We start from the raw sequence: 12,059 nt of genomic DNA, 5'->3' as shown, positions 1-12,059 counted from the left end.
TTTGCCTCAATTCTTACCTAGCCTTTAAAAATCCCTGAATGGCTGATGACTCAGACAAACTGAGACCCAGGAAAGACCTTACTTAGATCAAGGCCCAAGGTTCCCCACTGCATCTGGGGACATTGCCAGTTCTCCTGACATATGTCTTGCTGTTGGACACAGAAGATTCTGGAGGAGAGACTGAGGCTGATGACCTCACACAGCCTTGTCTCATTTAAAACCAATTCACTTGCAAGTCAAGACATCACCCTCCTGATGTCATTGGTCCTCTTCAAGAATGAAAGACAAACAATAACTATGACTTTTACTCAAAGATTGTTTAGAAACATGCTACCAAATTGCCCTTTCTGCTTTGGTATTAATAGAGCAATAAATCAGCAAACATTTATTAAGCACTGACTATATGCCCAGTGCAATGGATAAAGTGCTGGACCTGGAGTCAAGAAGACTCAACTTTGTGAGTTCAAATCTGGCCTCAGACACTTACTAGCTCTGTGACCTGGGAAAGTCACTTAACCCTGTTTGTCTCAGTTCCTCATCTATGAAATGACCCGGAGAAGGAAATGGCAAACCATTCCAGTGACTGCCAAGAAAATGCCAAATGAGGTTGTGAAGAGTCAGACACAAATGAAAAATGACAACAATATTCCAGGATATACAAAAAGAGGTAAAAGCCAGTACCAGTCCCCAAAGGGCTTACAATCCAATGGGAGAGACAACATGCAAATAAATATATACAAAGCAATCTAAATACAGGATTAATAGGAAATAACAGAGGAACGTACTAGAATTAAGAGGCTTCATGATTTCCAACTTTCCCAGTCTACTGATCATTTATTTCTCCACTAAACTTTTTTTTTTTTTAAAGTAGTTAAGGGCAAAAACCAATGCATCAAACAGACAAGTCCCTTCTATTAAATTCTTTACTGGGCTGAAGGAACAATTAGCATTCTGTCTGGTACATACCAAATTTCACTTTGATTCAGGTACCAAACTACACATCTGGAAATTGTAATAGAATGTAAGGAAAACGTCATTAACATGACCTTATGTTCACTGGTACTAATATACTCTGTTATTATACTCTGCTAAAATACTCAATTTAGCCCATCAAAACCACAATAAACGACCAATATCCACCTCAATATTTGACTTAACACAAAGATTTCTGCTTGTTGTACTTTTCCTTTGTGAGACTTTTCATGATGACAAAGCATATGTGAAAAACAATATTCAGCCATGGAAGATAAATCATCACCAAACTAGAAGGTAGACAGTATTATAAAGTGAAACACAAACAGATAAATTGGACTATGATTTTCATGACTGACTGTAATAACTTTTCATTTCTAAGCTATTGAACTCACCGAAAAAGAAATGAAACAATGAAGTGAGAGAATTTGTCTACATAGGAGCCGTACAACTTTCTGGGGAGGGAGGCCATGCATTGTGGTTAGCCATGTTCAAGTTGTAAGTACTAATATCACTTCCCTGCAATGAGCTTTTGTTAAATATCTGTACCATACATCTGTTTTTGTTTGTTTTGTTTTGTTTTGTGGGGCTATGAGAATTAAGTGACTTGCCCAGGGTCACATAGCTAGAATGTGTCAAGTGTCTGAGGCCAGATTTGAACTCAGGTCCTCCTGAATCCAGGGCCGGTGCTTAATCCACTGCACCACCTAGCTGCCCCCCTGTACTGTACATCTTTACATTTAATCGTATTGGTTTTTTTTGTTTTGTTTTTGGTGAGGCAATTGGGGTTAAGTGACTTGCCCAGGGTCACACAGCTAGTAAGTGTCAAGTGTCTAAGGCCAGATTTGAATTCAGGTCCTCCTGACTCCAAGGCTGGTGCTCTATCCACTGTGCCACCTAGCTGCCCCAATCGTATTGTTTCTTGAGTAGTTCACTCATTGATTTAGGTCTTGTTCCTGGTTCTGGACATACTCTTCGAAGGCAGGGTTCATGTCATAGTCATGTTTCATTTATGTTGTCCATAGTGTGGAGCATTTTGCAGATGCTAAATAACTAATAAAACCAGCCAGTGTTTAGATGGAATTTTAATTTTGAAAGCACTTTACATGTAGTATATAATTTTTTTTTTTGGTAAGGCAATTGGGGTTAAGTGACTTGCCCAGGGTCACACAGCTAGTAAGTGTCAAGGGTCTGAAGCCGGATTTGAACTCAGGTCCTCCTGAATCCAAGGCCGGTGCTCTATCCACTGCGCCACCTAGCTGCCCCTGCGCCACCTAGCTGCCCTCATATCATTTTATCATCAAAACAAATCTGGGAAAGAAGATGTTATTATAATCCCCATTTTACAGATAGCAAACTGAGGCTGAGAGATTAAATGACTTGCCAAGATCACAAAGCTAGCATGTGTCTGAGGCTAGATTTGAACTCAGGTCTTCCTGACTCCAAATCAATAATTCTCTTGACTCAGCTTCCTTGATGTCACAATAAATATTGTGGTACAGTGATTTTAGAGGATTTTGGTTCAAATCTTGTTGAAGATACTTAATACCTGTGAGATGTTAAGGAAGTCTTTGAGCCCCCTTGGGCCCCAGTTTCTTCACTTGTAAAATGAGGAAATTAGCCTCTAGAAATTGGAAATTTGGTCTCTGAGGTGCCTTCCAGCTCTAAATTTGTGACATTATAATGTATCACTAGCCTACTATGGTACTTCAGTAAACAATCTCAGTTTGCTTTGCTATAAAAGGGAAAAATTGAGGAAACACAGTCAACCCCACAGACCCCTGATAACTGAGGGCCTTCTCTCTCTCCCAAACTCCTATTTTACTCTTGTTGGGTATGGTCAGCTGCCACTTGCCTTGAAGGATTTCTTGTCTGAATTGTTTTCATTCCTCCCTCCCACCTGAGCCTTTTTATAGACAGTGAAAGCTAACAACTACATTATGTGTAAGAACTGGCATCCTCTCAATTAGGGAGTACAAGAATCATCCTGGGCTCTCAAGGATGTTTTCTAGAGAAATGAAACACAAGTTATGAAGTTATCACTGGAGGGGTTAGTGGAATCACATGGTTCCCAATTGATATGAAAAGAAAAATCAATTAATTTTTAACTGATGCCAATCATCTACTCTGCTAGTGAGTGAAGGTGAAAAAAACCCCCAAAACAAAAACCCTCAACATTTCCATCAGTTGGGCAGATAGTAAGTGATAAATACATTTTGAAATGTGACATGTTTCCTCAGATAAGCTTGCTTTCTTTGGTCAGGAAAAATTCCTACAAGCATTGACTTCTATGTCACTCATTTTATCTCTGAATCTTAAACTATCTCATATGGATATCTTATCTAAGTATTTCATATGCATTAGTTTGTCCCTAACTAAACTGGCAACTTCTTGAGAGTGATCATATCTTGTATCTCCTTAGTCTCCCACTCTACTGCCTTAATGATCACTGGCATAAATATAGAGTATGCCCTACAATGACCTCATTTCCACTTCAAACACACACCAGCAGGGCTATACCCAAGACTTGACTCTGTCTTGAAGTATTACATTACTATAGGATCCTGAACACTGGTACTCCATTCTCCAACCATAACCTTCAATCCTCAGTCAATCACTTAAAAAAAAACAAAAACATTTTTATTTAAAGCTTTGAGTTCTAACCCTCCTTCTCTCCTTGCCCTCCCGTCACCCTGAGGAAGTAAGCAATCAAATATAGGTCATACATGTGCAATTATGTAAAACAGTACCACTGTATTAGTCATTTTATACAAGGAAACTGAAATAAAAGAAAAAAAAATGAAACAAAGTGAAAAACAGCATGCCTCCATCTGCATTCAATAAATATCAGTTTTTTCTTTGGAGGTGGATAGTATGTTTAATCATTAGTTCTTTGGGATTGTCTTGGATTATTGTGTTGCTGAGCATAGCTAAGTCTTTCACAATTCTTCATCAAACAATACTGCTGTCTCAGCATACAATGTGCTCTTGGTTCCTCTCACTTCACTATACATCTGTTCATAAAAACCTTTCTAGGCCTTTCTGAAATCATTCTGCTTGTCATTTTTTATTGTACAATAATATTCCATCACCATCATATATCACAGCTTGTTTAGCCATTCCCCAATTAATTCTCAATCACCTCTTCAATAGGACCTCTAGGCCTTTGATTTAACCCTATCCACTCCATTCTATCTCCCCATCTCTGTCTTCATTTGCCTCCCAGCTTAGCCTATGATGTGCCACTTTTTATGTCTTACAAATCACTACCCTAAACTTCCTTGCTCCCCTTACCTTCCATTATTCTTTATCTTCCAATCCTCATTCTAACTGACTCCTACTCTCCAGTTTCTCCATAAAAATTCTCAGGCTGTTGACCAGGAGACAAAGAGCAAAATCAAGCAGATTTTAGTCTCTATAAATTTATTATGTGTAAGGCTAAGCTGAGCTCTCATTGATCCTCAACCATTCTTAGTTGACTCCTAAAATCACATTCCCTATTGTGACTGTTCCGAAGCTTTTCTTCTCTCCACCACCATTTGTATCTTTCATTCCCTACACTTAATAGCAGATAACTTGGTCTCCTATTTCATCAAGGTCAACACTCTTCAATGTAAGTTTGCTTACTGTCCCCACTCATTCCTTTACCTTCTCCATTTTTCAAGATTTCTCGGCATCACCGTATATACTCTCTCTTCTTTTTTCTGGCCACAGAAGGGGTATTCCTATTCATCACTAAGACTAATCTTGATATTCTATTCCATTCTTCCTTTTGGAGGGACTCAGTACAGCTGTCATCCCCATTCTCTCTCATGTATATTGAGTATCTAAGTGGCACAGTATAGAGAGCTGGGTCTGGAGTTAGGAGGACCTGAGGTCAAATCTATCTTTAGGCACTTAATAGCTATGTGACCTTGGTCAAGTCACTTAACCTCTTTCTGCCTCAGTTTCTTCAGCTGTCAAATGTGATTAATAATAGCACCTACCTTCCAAGTGTTGTAGTGAAGATCAGATGAGATAATAATTATAAAGTACTTAGCACATTCCTGGTACATAGTAAGTGCTATATAAATATTAGCCATCATCATCATCAATCATCTCCTTTTCCACTGGCTCCTTCCCAAACATGCACAGGCCTCTCCTTGACCTTTCTATGCCATTCAGCTACTTTCCCATTTCATTTCTTTCCTTCATTGCTAAACTTCTTCCAAAAGCTGTCTATGTTCAATATTTCTGCTTCCTCACCATCCATTCTCTCCTTAACTATTTGCAACTGTACTTCTAGTGGATGGAGAGGAAATTACTTCTTTCTTCTGGAGATTGGACAGCACTGTCCACATTGTGGCCCCTGGTGTCACAAGATGCAAGTTGGGTGTGGCAATCAGGCAGCCCCATGAAAAGAGAGACTAGAGTAGACACACCTGTTGTTGGTGGAACAGTTATCTCCTCCACTGACATGGTTTCATAGTCTCTCCATGCTTCTATAAATTATAAACAAGGCAGTTGGAGGATCTGAACGCTAAGGCCTAGGAAAAATGGGTAGGAGCCTTGTTTAAATTAGAACCTTTGGTTTAGAGTTGGAAGTGACCTTAGTCATCAGTCCAAACCCATCATTTTATAGATGAGGAAAGTGATGCCTATATAGATTAAGTGGCTTCCTCAAAGTCAGTCAGAGAATAAGTGTCTACATCATTAGAACCTACCTATTAAAAGCATTTTTTCTTTTCTTTTTTAGTGAGGCAATTGGGGTTAAGTGACTTGCCCAGGGTCACACAGCTAGTAAGTGTTAAGTGTCTGAGGCCGGATTTGAACTCAGGTACTCCTGACTCCAGGGCCGGTGCTCTATCCACTGCGCCACCTAGCTGCCCCTATTAAAAGCATTTTTAAAAGTCTCAAGAATTATCATGAATCAAAGAAAAATTCAGTAAAGAAAGCAGTTTGGCATGCCAAGCCTACTGAGAAGATACAGTCCTGAGGATGAAACTATCAGAAAATGGAGTTATAATGTCAGATTAAGAACCAATATCCTAGCAAGCCCTGAAGAGAAAAAAACAATAGTAAGGAAAGGTAAAATTCTGGGAATAAAATTATAAATGTATGTAAGAATAGCTCTTACCTCTTTGCTCTGTCCTTCTCATCTTCATCCATTAGATTTTCTACACAGTTTTTCCTAAAGAAGAGAATATAGGGTTAACAAATGGCTTTTAGAACTCTTTTACACATAATTCTGGTTTTAGTTTAAGTCACTTTGCTGTTATCTTACCCTTTATATGCCTTTATATACCTTTAGAGCAGGGGTTTTTAACCTTGACAGCTTGGTCAGTCTGGTGATGCCAACGGACCCCTTTCTCAAAATAGTGTTTTAAAAGTGAATAAAACCAAATATATAGGACTGCCAAGGAAATCAATTATATTAAGATATAGTCATTAAAATATTTTTCAAAAACAAGCTCACAGACCCCAGGCTAATAAACCTTGCTTTAAGCGATATCTCAAGGCTTCATTCCTTCTACTCATAACAATTTTAAAATCAGAATTTACCTACTACAAGACTTTTGTTTTTTGCACAGAGGTTGATTCCCATGAAACTCCAGAGGCTCCTGGCATTCCCCCATTGTTTACTGAGCACCCAACTCTGTACCTGGCACTTAGCTAGGCACTATAGGAAATACAAAGAAGTATCCCTCATGGATACTGTCTAACTGAAGAATTTAAAACAATTCGTTAAACATTTATTCAGTCTCTATTATGGAAAAACCCAATTTTAGGTACTGAGGATAGATATTTGTTGTTGTTCAGTCATGTCCAATTCTTCATGACTCCACAGACCATACAGTCCATGGAATTTTCTTGGCAAAGATACTGGAGTTGTTTATTATTTCCTTCTCCAGTGAATTAAGGCAAATAGAGGTTAAGTGACTTACCCAGGGTCACACAGCTAGTAAATGTCTGAGGTTGGATCTGAACTCAGGTCTTACTGACTCTAGGCCCAGTGCTCTATTTACTGAGCCACCTAACTGCTTAAGGATAAAAATACAAAATGAAAAATAGTCTCTGTTCTTAAGGGGCTTACATTCTACTAGGGGCATACAAGTGTAAGTGAATATAAAATAATTTGTGGTAGAAAAAAACCCACTGACAATTAGGAAGGGAAGAACAGGAAAAGCTTAATATTGGAGGGACACACAAGTCAACCCATGAATGGAGATAGAGATTTTAAGGCGGGTGGGTGGGTGGGGGTTGAGAAGAGTTCATTCTAAGCATGAGGCCTTTGGGCATGGGAACAGGAAATGGAATGGTGTGTTCAGGGAAAAGCAAGTGGGCCCATTTGGCTGGAATGTAAAGTGTATCAAGGCAGGCTAAGATAAAATTAGTCTAGAAAAGTAGGTTGGAAACCAGCTTGTAAAGGATTTTCTATGCTAGGTTGAGGAGTTTACACTTTATCTTAGAAATAATAGGGAGTAGCTGAAGATCCTCGATCAAGAGAACCAAGCTTGTATATTAGGAATATTGTTTGGGCAACTGTATGGTGGGGAGACTAGAAATAAAAGGAACTAAAAGCAGGAAGACCGATTAGTAGGCTGTGACAATAGTCCAAATGAGAACTCATGAGAACCTGCATGAGGTGTGACTGTGAAAGTGGGGACAGATGTAAGATATGATGAAGGTGGCCTCAACTTGGCAATGGATTGGCTATAGGAAAAAAGGGAAAGCTCAAGGGTGATTCAAAGTTGTGAACCTGGTGGATTGGAAAGATGATAGTAGCCTCAATAAAAATAGGGAAGTTTGAAGAAGGTGTGGGTTTAATGGAGAAGAAAAATTCTCAACCATATTCACAGCTAGGTGGTATAGTAGATAGACAGAGTGCTGCATTGGGAGTCAGGAAGACCTGAATTCAAGTTTGAACTAAAGAGGCTTACTAGCTGTGTGCCTCTATACAAGTTATTTAATATTTATCTCAATTTCCACATATGTAAAATGGGAATACTAATAGCACCTACCTCTCAGGTTTGGTGGATGGCTATAATGAGATAATGTTTGGGAAGCACTTTGCAAAACTTAAAGTGCTGTATAAATGCTAGTAATTATTGTTGTTGTTATAATATATTATTTATATTATTCCTATGATCCTGAGAGTTGGTAAAGGGAGGCTCTTTTCCTGTACCTAAGACAGCCTGGTATGTATACCAATTATACCAATGAGAGTAGATTTTAGAGGACCGTGAGTCTATGCTTTTTTCCCCCAAGGGAGAAAGTAACATTAGAAGAAGGAAATGCATTATGTACTCTGGAGTTTATGTTGCCAGGCGAATAGCATGTGGCTTAAGGTGAGAAACTGGGAAAAAAAAAAGCATGCTATGCTAAAGTATATACTAGTAGTCTAGGAAAGTGCCGGACATATTATTTGTATCTGTGACTTTCTACTTCCAGGGAGCTGGACGGAGGGTTGAATGCCAGAGATGAATATCTGCAGTGCTTTCAGTGGCTGATATGCTAAGCAGCAGAGATTTCAATCTTGTCCTTACTGTACAAATACTTCTAGAATGATGCTTCCTATCACAATAAAAACACAATTACCTGGACCAAATTCATTTTCTTTGATTCTCCTGCTTCCTGATTTGATCTACTTTAATAATTCTACAATTCTACAATTCTCTCTTTCCTTTCTTTTCCTTGGAAAAGCTCCTGAAGTCTTTTCCTCTCTAGGGAGTCTTCCCTAGCTAGGAAGTCAGTCACTCAGTCAACAGCATTTATTAATTTTCTACTGAGTGCCCAGTGTAGTACTAGGCAGGACTGTTAGCTGATTTAGTAGGATGTAAATCCTCTCCAATACTAGGAGGGAAGACAATGGTTGAAATACAATTAATGGGAAGAATAAATCACTGTTGTCCTTATTGTGTCTACTTCAGAAAAGCAAATTGGGCTGAGGGTGGAGGGAATGGTGCAGGGAGGCCAGAAGGAATGAAGCATGGCAAAGTGAAAAGAATGCTGGTTTTGGAGTAATAGAACACGTGTTTAAATCTCTTTTCTGCCATTTACTATCTGTGGTCATGTCACTTAAGAATAAATCTGGGGGCGGCTAGGTGGCGCAGTGGATAAAGCACCGGCCCTGGATTCAGGAGGACCTGAGTTCAAATCCGGCCTCAGACACTTGACACTTACTAGCTGTGTGACCCTGGGCAAGTCACTTAACCTCTATTGCCCTGCAAAAAAAAAAAAAAAAAAGAATAAATCTGGGCTTCAGTTTCCTCATTTGTAAAATGAGAGAGTTGGAACTGAAGACAAAGACTAACTCCACCTCTAAATCCATGATCCTATGATTCTATCCCCAAAGCTTCAAAAATATTTACTTTTAAATTAAGTCTGAAACAAAAACAACTTCAAAAACACCTTTTTATAACTACTAGGTTTATACCTCTAAAGACATCAAAGAAAGAGGAAAATGACCCATATGTACAAAAATATTTATAGCAACTCTTTATGGTTGCAAAGAACTGGAAACTAGGGGAGTATCCATTAAATGGGAAATGGATGAACAAATTATAGTATATTGATGTCATTTTATATTGTGAGGTAAGAAATGATGAAAGGAACTGCTTCAGAGAAACCTGAAAAGATTTGTATGAATTGATCCAGAGTGAAGTAAGCAGAATCAGCAGAACAACTTATACAGCAACACTGTGAAAACAAACAACTTTGAAAGATATAAGAACTCTGGCCTACACAATTACTAGCGTGATTGCATAGGATTGGTGATAAGCATGCTAGTCATCTCCTGAAAGAGAAGCAGAGGAATTCAGAATGAACATGTTTTTGGACATGGCCAATGCAGGAAATCGTTTTGCTAGACTACGCATATTTGTTATAAGGGCTTTTGTTTTTCTTTCTTCAGTGGTGGGGAAAAGTGGGAATGAGAGAAAACAGATTTTTGTTCATTAAAAAATTATGTTGGGGGGGCGGCTAGGTGGCGCAGTGGATAAAGCACCGGCCCTGGATTCAGGAGTACCTGAGTTCAAATCCAGCCTCAGACACTTGACACTTACTAGCTGTGTGACCCTGGGCAAGTCACTTAACCCCAATTGCCCCGCAAAAAAAAAAAATTATGTTTAAAGAGCAAAAAAGTTATAGCTATGGTTTTGTATGGGACCCTTTTCAATATCATCTTATCCTAGAATGTGGGGCTCAATGAATAAGTTCAGATTTGGGATGTACACAGAGATCTTTGAATGAAAAAATAAAAACAAAAACAAATCTTTCTCTCAAGCACTTTATTTTTTTTTTAAAGTTTTATTTATTTATTTTTTTTAGGGCAATGAGGGTTAAGTGACTTGCCCAGGGTCACACAGCTAGTAAGTGTCAAGTGTCTGAGACCGGATTTGAACTCAGGTCCTCCTGAATCCAAAGCTGGTGCTTTATCCACTGTGTCACCTAGCTGCCCTCAAGCACTTTATTTTTATTCTTCAAATACCACATGATATAGACACAACTTTGATTCAGTTGGAAGGGAAAGGACATATACTGATAAAACATTCAATTCCTACTCTGCCATTTACTGTCTGTGGTCAAGTCACTTAACATCCCTGGGACTCAATTTCCTCATCTATAAAATGAGCAATGCAATCAATAAGGTCTATTCCATCTCTAAAATTTATGATCCTATGTCTAACAGGCCAAAAATATTTTATTTTGAAAATGTCTAAAAGAGAAACTTTACTTCGAAAAATCCTTCTCCTAAGCACTTCATTTTTACTTCCAGTATCACATGATATAGAGACACAGCTTTGATTCAAATTGGGAGGGAGAAGAGTTCTGCTGATATAACCCCCAATTAAGTAAATTCTTCATTCAGGAAATGGCGAAGCCTACTCTGTGATAGATTCACAAGAAGATCTTGCTCAGCAATTGAGCGTTGTACAGTAATTAAAATGGGGGTTAACACATCTGCAAAGAGGCATGTGTTTAATGCCTTCCAGATGGAAATTGTTCAGAGCTTCATGAAATGAAAAATGTGGCATTACATTCATCTAATGATGCAGTAGTGTATGGGTCTGGACTTCCAAAGCACTTGGTGAATGAACTATCCCAAAGCCAGGAGGGGTCAGGCGTATAAGGCATAATGCACCGCTGACACCGGGCAGTTTAGAACAAGCAAAAACAATAGTTAGATTCAATGTTTGGCTGGAGATTCTGGAATCCTTGCTCGATCATCAGTTCTACTACACTGAACTTAAGGACTCTGAGCAAAACACTTATGGGCCACTATGGCTTTGCAGTAGGAAGGCCTCGTGTATCTCTCTAGCTTATTTTTGGGTCACAAAACTTCAACTTGTTTTTGATGGACCTATTCTCTGATAGCTAAGTTACTTTGAAGGAAATGTGATCATTTAAGATTCTCTGTTGTCCTGCTGAAGCTCAGAGATGAAGTATAAGAGAAGACAACCCTACAGGTTCCCTCTCTCATGAAAAAGGGTAGGACAGGGGGCGGCTAGGTGGCGCAGTGGATTAAGCACTGGCCCTGGATTCAGGAGTACCTGAGTTCAAATCTGGCCTCAGACACTTGACACTTACTAGCTGTGTGACCCCGGGCAAGTCACTTAACCCCCAGTGTCCTGCCAAAAAAACAAAAAACCAAAAACTTCTTTCAGGGCAGCTAGGTGGCACAGTGGATAGAGCACTGGCCCTGGAGTCAGGAGTGCCTGGGTTCAAATCCAGCCTCAGACACTTAACACTTACTAGCTGTGTGACCCTGGGCAAGTCACTTGACCCCAACTGCCTCACTAAAAAAAAAAAAAAGAAAAAGAAAAAAAAGAAAAAGGGTAGGACAGCACTAGAGCTACCTATCTCTATACTTGCTAAATCATTTCGCTAATAGGGGCTCTTGGGGCACACACATCTTTGAGGAAACAGTTCATGTGCTGTGTCTTTCTCACCTCTGGAGTTCTGCAGTCATCTGGTCACCAGTTAGAGATAAGTATTTTATGTTTAGTGATTCTGTATTATATTGTCAGATCTTTTACTATTTTTTTATGAGTGTCTGTAACATCTCATGTGTAATCTATCTTTCTGTTCTATTATGGGTATGGAAA

The 12,059-nt window shown here is 39.0% G+C and overlaps 1 protein-coding gene across 8 annotated transcripts in view; it reads right to left on the bottom strand.

Annotated features, from left to right (window-relative positions):
* NPAS2 (neuronal PAS domain protein 2) overlaps positions 1 to 12,059 on the bottom strand; it is a 253,145-nt gene that overhangs the window by 108,085 nt on the left and 133,001 nt on the right. For all 8 annotated transcript variants that reach the window (XM_043997547.1, XM_043997546.1, XM_043997544.1 and 5 more), the window contains one exon: positions 6,089 to 6,142. In XM_043997547.1, the coding sequence (XP_043853482.1) occupies positions 6,089 to 6,142 (54 nt within the window). The remainder of the gene's footprint in view (positions 1 to 6,088; positions 6,143 to 12,059) is intronic.

Source organism: Dromiciops gliroides, chromosome 3, assembly GCF_019393635.1.
Source record: "Dromiciops gliroides isolate mDroGli1 chromosome 3, mDroGli1.pri, whole genome shotgun sequence".
NCBI lineage: Eukaryota > Metazoa > Chordata > Mammalia > Microbiotheria > Microbiotheriidae > Dromiciops > Dromiciops gliroides.
This window is presented reverse-complemented; position numbering and strand designations above follow the sequence as displayed.